Below are 18,131 nucleotides of genomic sequence, written 5' to 3'. Positions count from 1 at the left end.
CATTGTCTGATACAGCACCAGAAGGTGAGAGGATGGCACAAAATGACCAGGCAGTGCTCTGCTCTGCTGTACACAGGGTCTCTAGGAGTTGGAATCAACTGGATGGCACTAACAATAGAGGTTAAGAAAAGAATCTCTAAAGTCCCCGTCAGTTTAATATTCAATGAATCTATCAGATGTTGAAATCACCAAAGGGAAGGGAATTGCTGCAAATCTTTACTTGCAAGTACAATTTTCAAGCCCAGATTCCAAGCTCTTAAAAGCGTTTCAGTGCCACAGAGGGGAATGAAAAAGCAACCTAATAGGACTTAAAAAGCAAAGACTGAAAGAAAGGCAGAGGGGGATTCAGAGCTACAGAGCTCAGTGTCAGACTATGAATCATATTTACTCTGATTTCCTATTTCTTTTCATGTTGAGTCTCAAAAGAAGCCAGCTACCTTATCTGGTTGCTTCCTTCTGCTTCTACACACACACACACTGCAAACTCCTACCCCTGCAAAGCTGGAGAAAGTTATACTTTGTTGTTTAAATTGCCCTTAACTGTTTGAATTATTGCAGAACATTGCAGATTGTAGGATTAATTTTAACTACATCACACTACAGTGATGTAAGAAAACCAACATAAATTAGTGTTGATGGCTCCACTCTGTTTATCCTATGTTTCTTGGTAATGAAAACAATAAGAAAAAAATACGTGAATAGTCTAGCAGAATCTTTTCTGTTCTTTCCTTGAAGGGGGGTGCAAAAGTCTACTCATTCTTGACAGATCCTCATCATCTCGTGCTGAATAAAAAAACCTTTTGTAAAATAGCTTGAAACTGTAATAGAATGGTAATACAAGATCACAAAGAGTCATGTTTTAATGGTATTGAATTTTAAATTAAAAGGCAATAATTAGTATATACATATATATTTTTTTCCTCTTAGAATTCTTTTCCTTAAATCATGTACTATATTGATTTGGAAGTGGATTTCTGTTATCATTATTATTAATATGAAGAGATATGTTTTACAAAACATTCTCTCTATATTGTTTAATCACCTTTAAATATTGCCCCATCTCCATTTCAAAAAACTATTATGAACTCAAATATTAATCCTTATTTAGCTTGAGTAAATATATTTATTTTAATATCATTGTAGGACAAAAATACATTATTCTCTGACAGACAGCTGTCATTCTGTATTCTTCTGAAGAACACTACCTGGGGGAAAAAAATAATGTAAAAATGTCACTATTTACTTCTTTTCTCTTCAGACCTTATTATTTTTTCCACTCAATTTTGAGACATTTAGATATGTTGCTGAAAATACATTTGGAAGATGTAGAGAGTTCATCAAATTGGCCACATTTAATATACTATCAATTCTTTGAGGGCAAGAATTATTTCTTATTTTTATTCTTTTAACCAAATCGTTAAAAAATACTTGGCACATGGAGATTAATAAGTAATGTTTGTTGAATGAATGAATGTGTTTATTTGGGAGGATCTTCCTAAAAGATACAGTATTTAATGTGCTTCTTGAAGAGAATATCGGATCATGTTTGATCATTTTCTTCTTCAGAAAAGAAATGTTTCCTAGTTATGCTTCTTATTTATCAACATACATTCACAAAATAGCTTTTTTACATATATTTCTGTCATCTATTTCTGCTTCATTTTCATACCTTTCCTTACCAGAGGAGCAACTTCATAAGGATAAGGCAGAGAAGTGTTAGCGTTTTAGAAAGTCATCTAGTTGTTACAGTTCTATGACCTGAGGATTAAAACATAAACAGTAAAGTGGTTTTGCTGAAGATATGTTAGTTTGGAGCTTGGAGACAAAGAAAGTAATTCAAAAGGTGGCTTCTATTAGCAGTGCTTACACATGCAGATGATAAAGTACATTCCTGCAGGGTTGCTCACCCCACACCTATAAGAAGAACCGTTTTTAATGCCTTGAAAGTGAGCATGTTTCTCATGTGACTTGGTTTTGTTCCTTTCAATAGATAGAACTTTAATTTTAAAAATAGCTTTAAAACACACTCTAGTCTTTTAAACATTCAAAGCTAGAAAGATCCCAGACTTGCTCAAGAGTTTCCGTCCAACATCACTGTGATTAATTTCTTTAATTTGACCCTAAATGCTCTGACCTATTTCAAAAGTTACTTGATGCACCAATTCTTTTTCTGAAAAGAACGTGGAAGTGTAGCCAATAAAATCAGCCCTTTGATTGTGGCGTTTTTCTCTTTATGATTAAAAAGATGTATATAGAACATGAGAGTTAAAAATTATACTTTGATTTTAATAGAGTCACACATATTTTCAAAGCTAACAGCAAGTGGACACACCAGAATCAGTGATATCATTTCAGCTTCTCTGTAGTCCCTTTATCAACTAAATTATTTGCCATTTGAGAAAGATCTAAATTTAGAGATTGATATTTGGAGAAAAAAATCCTACCTTATGTTTTGGGGTAACATATCTGACAATATCTCCCAGATAGACTGCATTTTTGCCTTGGAGAAGTGGAGGAGATCCTCTCACTTAAACTTCCCATTTTGCAGACAAAGATGCTGAAGCTGAGCAATGACATGGTCAGATGGTGACAGAGCTGAGAGTCAAGTCCATGTGCCAGTTGGCACTTTCCAGTATATTCTAAAGAATATCCTTTTTACTGTAAATCATTGATTAGAAAGTTATAAATTTTCACTCAAATTTAGATAACGTACAACTTGTATAAATGAATTTAAAATCAAAATATGAAACACAAATTACAAAAAACATCTTAAAATTAGGTATTCAAGGGAAAGTGTTTATATGTTATTAGTGTACTATAAAAAACCAAACATGCTCTCTCTGTCTTTTTCTCTCTGTGTATGCTCTTAAAATATAAGTCGCAGCTTCAGGGTCTGTTTTAGAAAAGTTTTCAATAAGGGAAGTATAATAAACCACTGAACTTATTTAAGAATTTACCTTGAAAAGACAATATTCAAATAACTGGCACAGCCTTGAATTTTGAATTCACTTTAAAGCACTCTAGATTTGAATCTCTGAATTTATTACCCGATTTCTTTGACTGAAGGCTGACTTGCAGACTATTGTTAAAGATTGGCCTGCAGGTAGCCAAGGCTAATGTTATGGTAAAGGTTTATTTTTGTAAAGCGTTTTTCATGATATAAGGACATAGTCCTACTATAGGAAATTATATTCAGTTCAGATGTTTTAATTTCTCTCTTTACTGCAGAAACTTCAAAATATATTTATAATTCTAGGTAATTATTTTTTCGGAAGTATTTCACCCTACACTCCAGGATGCACCTGTGTTAGACATTGTGTGTATTAACTTAGTATAGTATAATATGTGGTTTCTTTATAACATATTTAAAAATTTATAAATAAATATTTGTATAATTTAGCTGTATAGTTAAGGGTAAATCTTTTTGAAAAAATATAGTTTTTGATGGAATAATAATGGAACCAATTTTATATAATAAAGAAATATTTCTTCATATACAAATATATACAATCATCTATATGAAAAAATACATGAAATGTGTATTCACAAGCATGATGTGTGTGTGTTTGCATGTGTGCACACATGTAAATGTAATTCACAAATGACCTCCTTTGCAGGAAAGGAGACTATTTCCTGTGTGCAAGGCCCATCGCTATATCCCTGAACTGACATCATAGGCTAATCTAACTTTTCATGCATTTTGATGTCAGTTAACGGAAAATATTATAAACTAATGAGTTGTTTTCTTTTCTTTTCTTTTCTTTTTTTTTTTTTTTGAGGAAGATTAGCCCTGAGCTAACTGCTGCCAATCCCCCTATTTTTGCTGAGGAACTCTGGCCCTGAGCTAACGTCTGTGCCCATCTTTCTCTATTTTATATGTGGGACACCTAACACAGCATGGCATGCCAAGCAGTGCCATGTCAGCACCCGGCATCTGAACCGGCGAACCTCGGGCCACCGCAGTGGAAAGTGCGGACTTAACCGCTGTGCCACCGGGCCGGCCCTGTTGTTTTCTAATAAATTAGTTTTAGCATTATATATTTGGTACTCTTTCAGAATTCCTTGGAAATTTTAATCAACTCAAAAAATACATTGATTTGTCTATTCATTTTGGTGCGTGTGTGTGTGAGGAAGATTGGCCCTGAGTTAACACCTGTGCCAATCTTCCTCTATTTTGTGTAGATTGTCACCACAGCATGGCTTGATGAGCAGTGCTAAGCCCACACCCATGATCAGAAACCTATGAACCCTGGGCTGCTGAAGCAGAGCGCGTGAACTTAACCACTGTGCCACCAGGCAGGCCTATGACTTGTGTTCTTAAGCATTAATTACCTAGAATGAGAGTGAAACTCATCCTATTTCTTCCCTGAAGTCTTTCCATTCAATCTGGAAACATAACAGACAGACTTCATCCTTCAATTGCCTGTGAATACTTCTAAAACAAGACCTCTTCCATTATGTTTGGAATTTAAAATATTTTTAGGCAATCTATTTTTACTTGTGTTGAGAAATTTTACCTTTCATTTCTCTTCAAGATATAAATACAATTAAATGATAGATATATGAAAAAAGTCTCAGGGATTTTACAATAACAAATAAAATAAACTTAAATGAACTAAAAAACAGTTGTCCTGAATAAAAACATAGCATGAATAATCTTGATTAACCCCAGTACTGAAAATGTCATTATTAGATTCCTTGGAATATGTTTGGACAGAATTTATCATCTCTCCTTAAGTGTCTGTGGAGTTGCAAAGGCCTGCATTGCCTACATCCCTTTATTTAAAATGCAAAATTAAGTTGCAATTGCAGTGCTGACTGGCATTAACAGGGCTCTGCCCGAGCAATATAACAAGCAATCCTTTTGTAGTTTAAAACCTTTCAATGTCTTATTGCTCTTTGAAATGGCTTTACAGTAAGGTAATACAAGGAGGGGCCCAATGGAGAAATTGAAAAGTATAGAACATTAGTGTTTAAAGTATACTTCCCGAGGAATTTTATTTTTATGCATGCCCATAGCAACTGAGTCAGAAGAGGTGCATAAAACTCTCATATAACATTCATGAACCATTTAAAGAAAATATCGTAATGCGCACAGAGCAGCTACGATTTGTGGTCTTTGTGAAGGTGGTTTTGCATTGCTCTTCCTTGCTGAGTAATGACCTGAAATTGTATCCAGTTTATCTATATTAAGTTAGAGAGCTTAGCGGTAATTGCGTAGGAAGGAATTTACAGCTGGACATAGGAAAAATACATGGGCTTATTCATGTGTTTATGTATTTAGGAAAATGACATTCACCCTCATGTACCCAGCACTGCAGCACCTCTGCCCTGAGGACTCTTTGGCACACCTAATGTTGAGGTCACAGAGGTCTGCGCTGTTATGGCACAGTTAGAGGGAACCTACTGAATAACTTTGACATTGGGTGCTATTGTTCAATTGTTAATTGAATTACCAAAAATTTCACAAGATTACAAAATAGCTTTTTCCTTCCTCCACACTCTCATTGAGTGTTGTGTTGAGAAAAGGAGACAAAATTCAGCCTAACGTAGCCCTCTCAAAAACTGAATGATTATTTTTGGAATATATCTCTAGATCTATTTCTGCATTTGTGAAAGTCCCTTAAGAAAAGCCTTGAAGGCCTTTGAATAAAGGGAAAGTCAACTGAATACACAGTCTCCAGAAATGGACAACATACAGAGTTGCTAAAACTTCATAATAACTAAAGATATTTATGCCAATAGATTCTTCTCAAATACCACTTAAGCAATAACCCACCGAGAGAAAGCTATGTCTTGGTTATGGTACTTGACACTTATACATTTTATTAAATAGTTACAGTTTGAAAAATGTCAGCCAGCCTATGACAGAGACCATTAAATTTTGGAATAGCATATGAAAGAGGAATTCCTAAACAAAGAAAAAAACAAAATATTTCTTTTGATACTTCAATGGAACCACTTACTGAATTTCCTGACTTTAATTTCACATTCTTGGATGTTTTTCTAATCCTCTTTTTACTTAGATTTGTTAAGATTTTTTCTGGTTGTAAAGTCTTCCTTCTATCATAACTGTTTTGGAAGAAATGGGTTTTATTTATCATAAAAGAGTAAATTGATACTAATGCTTTAAAAGTGACCTTCTTGCCACAACAAAATGCACAATAAGAAATATGTCTTTTTATCTGTCCATTTCACTTGATTACCGGGAACTATAATTGAGGGAAGCCAACTGGTCTATTTAATGGCCTGTGCTAGAAGACTATATAAAATCAGCTTTTGTTTTCTCATAAATCCCACGTGGAATTGTCAACTTCTTTCTGTTCACTGAGCAGTGGTGACTACCTCCATCTGGCTAGTTTCTCTGCAAACCTGGATTAAAAATGAAAGTTTTGTTGGCACAGAGGAGAAAGAAAGTGCTACTGAAGAAGAGAACAGAAGAGGTACCTTTGAGACATCAAGAAGGTAGAAAAAGGGTGTTTCTAGACTCAAAGGAGACCTGAAATGGGAATTGTGAGAAGGATGGAGTAGAGTTTACATAGAATGAGAAGGGTTATTGAGCAGTTCAGGAGTTTTGAAGCAGTCAACTTACATACTAGGGGTTTCTGCTGTCCTGGCAGAACCAAGAGGGTGGCCTTGGCAAAGTCTCCTGGGAAGGGAAATGTTGCAGGGCCCAGAAGTTGAACAGGAGCTAATTTGTTCATATACATAGTAGGGAAATTCAAATGTATCCACTTAGGTAATATATTGCTGTGAGGAAGTTGCTTCCTGCCATGAATTGCTAAGGGTCCAGTTGGAGAAACAAAGCATGATGAGCAGACCTACTGCTTTGCTCAATGTTTCAGGTTTGCTCAATGCTACAGGTACTCTCAGTCCATGGTACTAAGGCACTACATTTTTGTGATTGCACTTGTGATATAACTATAGGTCTTGGAAATGCTAACTTTTTTTTTTTTTGCAATGAATGTTTCTGTTGGAGACAGTAGAAGAGGAAGACATTTCCTCTACTCCTCTAGGTCCTTCTGTCCAGGCTACGAATTTAAATTCCCATGAGACAGACTAACAGGAGAAAATCAAACAAAGCTTTATAACACGTATACATGGGAGACACTCAGGAAAACTGAGCAACTCACCAAAATGGTGGAGGTTCTCATCTTAAATACCATCTTCAGCTATAGACAAAGGAGGATGTTGGGGTTGGGGGGGTCAGTTATGGAGATTACCAGAAAAGTACAGTAAACAAGAGTAAGGTTATTATGCTGATATAAGTCCTTGACTTCTGCATTGATAAGAGTTTTTAGAGATAAAGTCATACCCCCTTCTTCCTGGTACAGAGAGGGAGACACCTTTACAGATGGAGATTTCCCTTACAAATGTAAATGTCTGTTACACAGGGTAACTTGTACTTTTCAGAGTTTCCCTCATGTCTGCAGTTTTTAAAAGTAACCAGCCCAAAATAATCCTCATGCCAAAGAGAAATATCTTGGGGTGGCCAATTCCAATCCCACACAGGCCAAAAAAAAAGACAAGAAAGGAGGAAATAACTACAAAGAAATCACCTGGAGAGTTAGAAGCCAAAACAATCTAGGTGAATATAAGTCACTGTAAAAGTCTTGCATTTATTTATTTGTTCTTTCATTTCAGTTAAAATTTTCACTTAAATATTTATGCAATACCTAGTGATGCTGCAGGCATTGTACTATATAATTGTCAACAGGAGGATCATGTTCCTTTGTGAAAGAAAGAGAGCAAAACTATATTTAAAGGAAGTAGAGAGAGACCTTTAAGCTGTAGTACCATAGAGAAAAAAAAACTAGCATGTTCCTCACCTGGCTTTAGAGAAACATTTTCTACTGAAAAAAAGGAGGATTGACCCTGAGCCAAATGAGTAAGCACCGAGCGCCCACGTGGTACCTTTACTTCTGAAGATGCATGATTTCAAGATATTAAGGCTTATAAAGCCCTTTCACAACCATTATCAAAAATCTTGTTGAGGTGGATGGAGCGGATTTTTCACAAAGCCATGCTAATTCTTTTTCTGTGTGCTTATTCATTTTTAAGTATTTGCAAAACTCAGAAAAAGTAAAGAGAGATAAGGCAAATACCCATGTCCCTGATACTCAGAATTAACATATGCTAGTATTTTGTCATATTTCTTCTCCAAGTTTTAAAGAAAAAAAAAACTCTTTTCTTTAAAGAAGAGGCAAAACAAACAACTTTAAAAAAACAAACAAACTCTATACTAAAGGTCCAGATGGCATTCCCTTTGAATCCTTTACTGACGACCCACCTTTGTTTCTCATTTTACGTAAGTAATCTCTACCTTGAAATTAATATGTATTCTATCCATCTGTATTTCTATGATTTGATTAAGTATTTATATGGCATTTTGTTTTAAAATTTATTATTCTGCATTTTATGTTTAAATCATGATATATATTACCCAAGCTGAATACCTGTGTGTTCATCACACTTTGATGAAAATTTTAGCTTTGTTTTACAATCATACCTAGTGATGACAGGAAAATAAGCCAATGGAGAAGGATACACAGAAGACATTAGAGAGAAGGCTCTAAATACAGGCTCAAGCTTCCTGATTTTAGACAGAGGAGGTTTCAGGATATTAAGTGATTGGAAGAAATTTTCAGAAATGATAAGAACCTACACTATAGACTCCTATAGTGTACACTATAGATAAATTTTTATCAGTTTCTAGAAATACTCATAAAAGTATGTGCTTTGAGGTAAGCATCTTTAGGAATGTTCTAAGAGTCCTTCCCTTGTCTGCTTATAAATAGGAAATTGTTAATGTGTTGGTCTGAGAAAGTATTTTAGAGCCAGGATCCAACACAGAACATACTTTCTGAGAAAGTACTCAGGTCTCATTTTCTGTAGGCTTCAATTTTAACAACAACAGTAAAAATATGAACAGTTAAATGATTCTGAAAGGGAGCAAAAGAGGTAAAAAGAAACCATGAGTATGCGGTGTCCTGGAAGGCTAGTGACATGAGTGTCTGGAAGGAAGGAGTTACCAATTGTGTCAAGTGCGAGGAGGACCGAGAGTTGCTCTTGAGTTACTAATGTGGAAATCACTGGTGATCACAATAGAGCAGTTTCAGCGGAATGAGGCTGGTGGAAACATGATGCATGTGGGTTCTCCAGGGGGATGAGTGGAGAGAAGAAGGTGGCGACACCAAGTACAGACAATTCTTTAGATTCTTTTCTGTAAATGCAAATTTCTTATTAACCTTAGAACTTTTTTTATCAAAAGTTTTAAGAATGTTTTCCAATTCTTCATGAAAGGAAAGCTTAGTTTCTTAAAATGTGTAGGAATAACATTTTCAGTGGGAGTTTTTAACAAATGTAATTGTTATTTAATGAAACCTATAGCACAAAAATACAAGGCTACTGACTCTATAATGATTGCACAAAATTTATAACAGTGCCATTGAATTTTAGCGAACAACCTTGATTTTGTAAGAAGCTTGGAGGAGTAATAGAGTAAAAGGGCATATTACTACTACTATCAAGTCGGGTGGAAAAATGTAAGAAAACTCTTTAGCAAAGAAAACAGCTGTGTCTTATTTATGGTTATGTGATTTTTTTTCCATAAAACTTTTGTTTCGTTTGCTACTGTTGATATTTTTCTCTTGCTATCATGGCTATGGAGACCTTTCATAGGAATTTGTGTCAAAAATGAAAGAGCTAACATGCCTGATTATAAGGCAGGTTTGAGTAGGTATTTCTATAGGTAGTAAATGATGGTTTCCCAGGAACCACAATGGGTGTTTTGAGGAGGCAAGATTTATCCACATATTAAAATAGAGACTATTAATCGCAGGTAATGTAAAACAGCCAATGGATTTTAAAGTATAAAACAAATGTATTTACAGTGATTTCCATTTAATATGATTGTTGTGATTGAGTTTTGGACATCTCGAGTTTGATTTACATATGCACCCTGCAGTATTAAATCTGACTTACCAAATTCATCTTAACCATAATTCATTACATAGTTACTCGTATCAGATTTGGCAAACAGAAAAAAAATTTTTTTGTGGGTGAAATCTTGGGACATTTATAATACATCTTCCTTCCATTTCAGGCTACAGCTCTCCCTGAAATAGAAACTTGTTAGGAAGGATGCATAGTGATTAAATTGTTTTTCCCTTAAGAACTTGCTTCCTTAAAGTTTTAGCTATTTATAATATTTGATCTCAAAATATCGTTTATAGTGTTATTTTTAAATTCCTTCTTATCTTTTGCTCTGATTCATAGATTTGTAATCCTCAGGGGCTATTTATATTATAATACTCAAAAATTTTTTAAAAATTAAGAAGTAACAGTGGGTTAAACTTTTGTTGATTTTATTCTCTGTTCTATAAACAGAGGCTGCTCCAGAATCAGACACGGGAGAGGCTGAGGGGTGAAATCTTGTTGGGATGGAGGGGCTTACCTGAGTGTCACGGTCGTATTACAAATGCACTCATTTTGCTTGTATTTTATTTCCATAGGGAGGTTGACAGAGAAGGAACAACACTTAATGCTCCCTCTTGGCACCACCGCTGTCTAGAAAGCACCTATCCTATTATTTGGTAGTCATCCCTCACATTAAGTCCAATTCTATAATTTCCCATCCTTGGATCCACTGTTAAATTTAGTGCACTAACAACTTCTGTCCCTATCCTCAAATCATTCCTCTCATGATCTGTGGCTAAAGCACTGTCCAATTACTTGCAGCTCACAGGCCAAGTCACAAGAATTCATATCTTCTAGACTTTGTGTATGCTGTTCCTTCTGTCGTGAATGTGTGCTAACCATCCGCCCATCTTTAAGAATCTTTCCTCGTACCAAACTCAGCAGTCTAGTCTTTCTATCATCTCAGTCCCTTAGCAAATGCTGCATACATTTTTGTGTCTCATTTTCACATAGCATGGTGGCTATTCATTTCCATGTATGATTTCACTGCTAGAGTGAGAGTATTGCAGATATTAAATGCCACATCTTGGCGAACCAGTAAAATCCTGACGCATAGCACGCACTCAGTAAATGTCTGATGATCGGGTAAATGAACAAATAAGCAGAATAGAATATGTGAATGAATGAGTAAATGGACGAACCTCTTAAGGGAGATATGGCAGAGGAGAAATAGCCCGAGTCTTGTCACCCAGGAGTGCTTTTGTGGGGCAAATCCTTGCACAAAGGACACTGAATATATCTGAATCTCTCTCTCCCCCATCTGTTAAAGAAGGACTATATTTTATAACTCTCTGCAGAGGTTTCTTGTGGGTAATACATAAAATCTTGTATGTAAAGACATAATGTATTATACAAATATAGGATATTTTTTCAAGGTCAGAAACATTATGATACATCTATGAAAAAAAAATCACCCAATATATGATGGGTTAAATAAGGAAAAGGAAGAACAAATGCTAAGATGCAAAAGCTCAGATCGAAAGAGGAATGAGGCCAAAATTCGCTGTAGTGTCCTAACCCAGGGATTCTAAACTCTGGTTGCACATTAGAATTGCCTGGGCATTTTGAAAATATTTTTGCCTGAGCTCTAATTTTTCAAGTGTGAGGTGGGACTCAGTCATTGACAGTTTTTAAAACTCCCCAGGTGCTTCTAATATACAGCCAGGGTGAGAGCCACTGCTGGGCCACAGGAATTGAGGGAATGTTTCTAGGGAGAAAAATTGCTTAATACATGAGATGTTTTAAAAAGATTAATCAGCATGAATAGATATGAGGAGAGGCTGGGGACAGGAATTGAGTGATTAAAATGTCTAGGAACATCACAGATGAAAATAACTGTTTTAAGGCCTAAGGCCTAAACTTTTTTTTTTTTTTAAGAAAGCTAAGGAAGGCTCTGTGGAAAGATATCAAAGATAGGCCTTCATAATTAGCAGTGAAGTTGTTCAGACAAACTTAGGCACATTCCAAGAACTAAAACTGGCAGAGCAGCATTTTACAAAGTACACCTAAAAGTCACTTGGGCTGCAAGCAGAGGTTAAAATGGCAGTCTCCATTTGTTTCATTACCCATGATGAGTTCCTAGAGGAGGTAAGTTTGAATAGGGTTGAACTGACATTGTTATAGAGAGGATAGGCATAAAATAAGTTTTTTCAAGCCAGAAGTTTTCTTAGTATGGTTTTGGGTTTGCCAGTCATGCTATTACCGAAAGTTCGGTCTCTGATCCCAATGCCAATCCAAATAATGAGAACAGAGTCTTGGGGGAAAAAGGAAAGCTTTACTTTGCCAGGCAGAGGGAGCAAAGCAAAGGGCCAGTGCCCCAAAAGTTGCTTGCTCCCTGTTAAGAAATGGGTAGGGGCTTTTATTTGGGTTTTAGGTAGGGGAAGGGGACCGTGGATTTCTTGGTCAGCGTTTTCCCATCCACCTGTGTGTGGGGCTGCTTCCAGTGCAGGAGACAAAAGATTTCTCGGATGAGAGTCCTTAGCTGTTTATCTCCATAGTGGGAGGTAGGCTCTGATGTCAGGAAGCCAAGGAGTTGGGCCTGGGAAGCTTTGGCTTCTTGATATTCTCTGGACATTAGTTTCTCTGTAAAAGAACTTCAAGGTTCTGGGATCAGCTGCTTTAGTGGGAGCCCAGTTTAAGGCCATCTGGGCTTTAACAATTTGTAACTTCTATTTGGTTGTAAAGCTCAGGGAGTCAGAGGTTAAAGAAACAAATATTTACATGTGAGTGTAACTAAAGAACCAGGGAACTAGGATTGCATGTTTTTTCAGTTTTAATCCCATACATGCCAGGTTCACTGTAGGGGAATCAATATCAGGGCTGATATTAACCATGAGCCAGTAACAATGCCTTCCTACTCTGCCATATTGCTCTTTCCCTTAAACAAACACAAAAATAAATGAGGTAGTTACTTCATACCTTCAAAATGTAATGAAGGGCATCCTGGAATTCTTTTTAGTATTTTTGCTCATTTTCTGTGATTTTAAAATTATTCAAAGTAAACAGTTTCAAAGAATGTAAAACAAGGGTTTTAAAACATGTTTAAATATATAAAACGGTGGTGTTGAGATGAAAATATACTGAACTCAATATACTAAACTCAAACTCATTTGCTTTTTAAAATGTCTTTGGTAGCAATTGTCTAACAGATTGTTCTTTGGGATGGGGAAAGTAAAATTTCATTAGTGAATCAAAAATGTGACATACTATTTTGAAAAAATATTATCTTCCCTATTTGTGTCATAAAAATCTGTACGTATGTTATAGTCTTATGGGAGGGGAAAGGGTGTATACCAATGATGAACTCTTTGGTGAGGCCCTACATTATCTTTTATTAAAATGGGAACCTTAGATACCCTAATGTTATGTTTAACATATGGCCAAACAGCAATGCTTATAAACATTCCTTGCCTTCAATCTAATAAGAGATTTAGGAAAGAAAGAAGCAAAGTAACAGAAAGCGAATAATATCTTATTTTCACATAAAAAACTCTTACGAGGAATATGGAAAACAGCCATTTTAATATTTTCACAGAGAAAAGCCAAACCATAATTTAATATCTTATGTTCTACAATTCACATCCATTTACAAGTGAATTATTTTAGTTAACCTGTTTTTAAAAATACTTTATTTTGGTACAGAAAAAAATGAACTAATATTTTAAGACAAACTTTTAGTTTTTCAATTTTATCTGTTTCAAATATATCATTTATAAAGGCTGTGCAAGGGGTAAATAAGGTATGGAGCTTGGTCGCAGAAAGCTGGGTGGCAGCCCAACCTTGGGAAAAATGCTTTTGATACCTCATTTTCCTCATCTCTAAGTGGGGATAAAAACAATATCTAGGTCACAGGTTAATATGCGTATGATATATGTCAAGCACTTGAATAATATCTCACACAAATAGTAACACCATATAAGATTTAGCTACTAAAATCATAAGCATAGTAAATAAATATTGCTTAAAAAAAGAAAGGGTAAAAATACAATAACTACATCTTAGATTTCTTTAGTTTTAGTTAAAAATTTTCACAATCTGTTTATCCTGGGGACATTTTCTTTATCTTTTTGGTGAAGGCTCAGTATTAATGCATGTACCTATGAGCATAGATCCTTGTTAGTTCAAATGGTTCTTCTTTACTAGACTCATAGCAAACAACCATGTCTCTCGATAGACACTCTAAATGTGGAGTAGTTTGTCACAATTATTTGGTAATCTCTTTCAGTGTAACTCACACAGCAAAAGTGACAATATTCCTGTCACTCCTCAGAAATGTCCCAGCTCTGCGGGTTTCCACATTCAGGAGAATGAAGAAAGCCATTACGAGGTATGCCATATCTTTATAGAGACCATGTTAGTACTGAGCACTTTGCATTTTCCTGGTGATTTTTAAATACTTTAACTATTATAAATATTGTCTTTACTGACCTCTTTTATAGTCATAATTTTATACTAGTACCTTTTTTAACAACTTTAAAAAATTTTAGAATAAAAAGCAATCATCTTTTTCCTCATTGGTAATAGTCCAACTATTAAATATAATGTCTTGTCTTAAATGCGAAGTGTTGAATTTTACCTATTTTTGAAGAAAGTAATAAGCAACTTTCTTTTGGAATTAAATGTTCTTAATTGATTCATTTTTACTAGTTGAGCTAAAAGATACACTCGTCTACTTCTTGAAAGATTGATTTGTTTCATTCCCTATACTAAAGGAAGATAAGACTGTGCAGCCTAATATGAACAGGTTAAACTGGAATTTTTCTTAATCTTTTTCTTTTTTTACTACTTTTTCTCAGCTTGATCCTTTATTTCCCGGTATGTTTTAATTTAAAATAAAAGTCATTATTTTCCTTTTTTTCTTAATGAATTCACCCACTGTAAAATGTAGAAGATCCACATATCTTTTTTCTTTTTATATGTTGGGAAGGCTATTCCAGTATGAATTACTCTAACATGGCTGGATGAGGAAATCTCTTATCATTTATTTCATTTTTTAAAATTGTGGTATAAAACACATAACATAAAATTTACAATTTCAATCATTTTTAAGTGTAGAGTTCAGTGGTAAGTATGCTCACATTGTGCAATACGAGATCCATATTTTTAAGGAGTTCTCTTTCAGTAATTAATTCTAATATTAATACATGTATATTTGTTTCTCCTATTTTCCACAGTCATAACATCCATGTTGACATAACATACATGACTGATAGGTAGATAATATGTATGTGTATCTATGTATGTGTGTTTGTTAGTGTATTAGTATATATTCTATTTTCTTATTGAAGCTAGGTTTTTTCCCCATTCCCTTAAAAGTATTGAAAACCTTTTGATTATTACTAGCAGTAAAAGGTTTTTGCACTTGTTGTTGCCAACTCTGGGAATCTATATTCTGAAATTCCCCAGTTGTAATGTAGGTCAGAGTAACTACTTTGATTAATAGAAATCTGATTAAGTAAGCAACTTCTTTTTGTACAAACCGTTAATTGGGCAGGAAAAGGATATAGTGATATTTTTGACAGTTTTCTCCCCTAACTTTTTATTCACGTATTTTTCTGCTTTTTCTTTGTGTGGATCTAACTATTCAGAAACAGCCTTCTGAACTTCACTATATATTCTTCTTCCTGTTTTACTTTCATTTTCTTCTTTATCTCTCTCTCTCCCAAATCTTAATGACTTGACAGTTGAGAGAAGCACCGTAATTTTTTAACCCTCTGATTTTTCATCATCACCATGTATGTTTCAAGTATCTAGAACACAGGTGTTTCTCCCATTAGACACTCTTATTTCATCCAATAATAACAAAATGGCCCTTAATCTATGACAGAAATAAATGTTTTATTCATAAAGACTCATGCAATTCTTTAAAAAGCCTATTGAGAATGTTCTGAAAGCCACTGAAATCCAAGTAAATTTCAAATTTCTAAGAATTAAGTTTATAACATTTTTGTGTCTGTGTTTTTGAGTAAATAATGCATACTCCCCAGACAGGTCTTTCATTACCCCAAGGGGATATGATGGGGAAACTTTTACCAAAGATTTCCTCATTTTTTTGTAGAGAATTTAATTAAGCTATAATTAAAATAATTTTCTATGAACCATATTTTTTTCTCCCCTGGATATTTTATAGGACCCAAAACATAAGGACACAGTTTGTACGGGGTTTATTTGACTAAAGTTCTGGGGAATGTGGGCAAGAAAATGATACTCAGAGTTATGATGATGATTTATATTATGACTCCAATTATCAAAGAACAGTGAAAGTAAATCCGCTGTGCTATATTTATGAACAAAGGAAAGTAGACACATTATTTTAGTAATCTCTTATCCCACAAATTCTCATTTAACCATCATACTCCAGACCCATTGCAGTCTGAATGGTTTCAGACTAGATCATCTGTAAAGTCCTCTGTCTCTCTAACGGTCTAAAATGCTAAATCAAGATGATGACATCAACAATGAACACTTTTTTTAGCACATACTCTGTGCCAGGGTCTGCTTCAAGCTCTCTGTGTATATTATTCAGCCATCATTTACATTTTATCCTTGATCAGGTTAAATGGCTTTTGATAATAATATGCTTAATTTCTTAAGTATACACTTTTTTAAATGGAGAGAGACAATTTCTGATGTTTCTTATAAAATGAAACTTGAAGATAGAAGTTGCACCAGCTTTGGAGTTCTATAAAGCATTGTGAAAGACAGGGTTTCTGTATAAATGCTTAATATCTGCAGACCAATAATAAAGAGGATAGTTTTGGTAACCAGTTCCTTAAAAGTTATTAACCTAGTGTTAATCATTCTTGAGAATTAATAGCAAAAGGTGATTATAAACTGTAGAGTTTGTGTCTGCCATATGTTATTATTTTGTATTTATATTGAATTATGTGCTAAGCCTGGCAAATGTATATTCCTAATTTTTAATTTTCTCACAATTTATACTTCTCTTGAATCACCTTACTAAAGTGAAAAATAGCATGTTTGTCTTTTTTATCATAGAAAATATTTAATTGAATAAAACTATAATGTTGAAGTAGAAAGTCAGATTTTGTGTCAATTAATGTTGATTAATCTGAATCGTTATTAAATTTGTATTAGATATTATATACAAAATAAAACAAAGGCTGATATGACTAGCAACCTTTTAATCATTCTCAAATTATCATTAACTTATTACTCAACTTAGATATAACAAATATTGCTTACTTATAGAGAAATGTTAATATTATCTAATGGGCTGTTTTTGTACCATACTCTATTCTAAGCCCGTAATATGTATTACCAATTTTCATCTAATCAGAGATATTACTGAGTCCAAAACATGCCATGATTTCATGTACAACTAAGAAAAAATGCTGTCAATTAAACTCTGCCTATTTTTGATTTCCTTAATATATATCTTGCTTTAAGATATGTTAAAATATAGAAAAATTTACATATTAGAATTGTTAAAATAGAGCTCATTTAAAACTGACAACAACCCCATTAGGTAGTGTCAACCTTAAAGATAAGACAGCTCATTATTTTACCAGCAAAATGAGTTTCTTTGAGAGTAGCCAAAGAATTGCAATCAGGACGAGCATGCTATGGCAGACCATAGGCAAATACAATAAACAAGAGAGAGGAACATTATTTGAGGAGAAAAAGGAGGTAATTGGGAGGGGTCGTTTTGAAGGAAAGTCGTTTAGAGAAAAGCAAGAGTTCAGGGTGGTGATGATTTCTCGCTGACTGAGTTGCTGGGGTAATCAATTTCTGTTTGGGATGCAGTGTACATTTCTTCCTATTAATTAACAATTCTTTCCTGTTGACTGGCTTCTGTTGGGGTCTGTAATTGACTATCTTTCCTGTAATTGACTTCCAGTGGTACTGTGTAGGAACTCCCCCTTCTGGACCCCTGACTCCATTTTAAATGAGGTTTCCCTTTATTAATTTTCACAATAGGTACTATTATTATTATTATTCCCTTTTACAGATGGGGAAACTGAAACACACTAAGATTACATAATTTGCTCAAATTCACACAGATCATAATTAATAGAGCTGGAATATAACCATAGCAAAATGGATTCAGAAACTGCAAAGTTAACTACTCTGTGATAGTGTCTAAGTCACAAAAAAATAATAATCACAGGCCTTTTGACTGTCAGGGACCA

The 18,131-nt window shown here is 34.5% G+C and overlaps 1 protein-coding gene across 12 annotated transcripts in view; it reads left to right on the top strand.

Annotated features, from left to right (window-relative positions):
- PCDH9 (protocadherin 9) overlaps positions 1-18,131 on the top strand; it is an 881,206-nt gene that overhangs the window by 316,704 nt on the left and 546,371 nt on the right. For 8 of the 12 annotated variants that reach the window (XM_014732126.3, XM_070240339.1, XM_023621953.2 and 5 more), the window contains exon 3: positions 14,204-14,305. The exons of 2 other annotated variants lie outside the window; for them this stretch is intronic. In XM_014732126.3, coding sequence (XP_014587612.1) covers positions 14,204-14,305 — 102 coding nt within the window. The remainder of the gene's footprint in view (positions 1-14,203; positions 14,306-18,131) is intronic. 2 more of the 12 variants (XM_070240337.1, XM_023621954.2) reach the window with 1 other exon arrangement.

Source organism: Equus caballus, chromosome 17 (assembly GCF_041296265.1).
Source record: "Equus caballus isolate H_3958 breed thoroughbred chromosome 17, TB-T2T, whole genome shotgun sequence".
Classification (NCBI taxonomy): Eukaryota; Metazoa; Chordata; class Mammalia; order Perissodactyla; family Equidae; genus Equus; species Equus caballus.
Note: the sequence above shows the minus strand (reverse complement) of the source record. Positions and strands in the feature narration are given on the sequence as shown.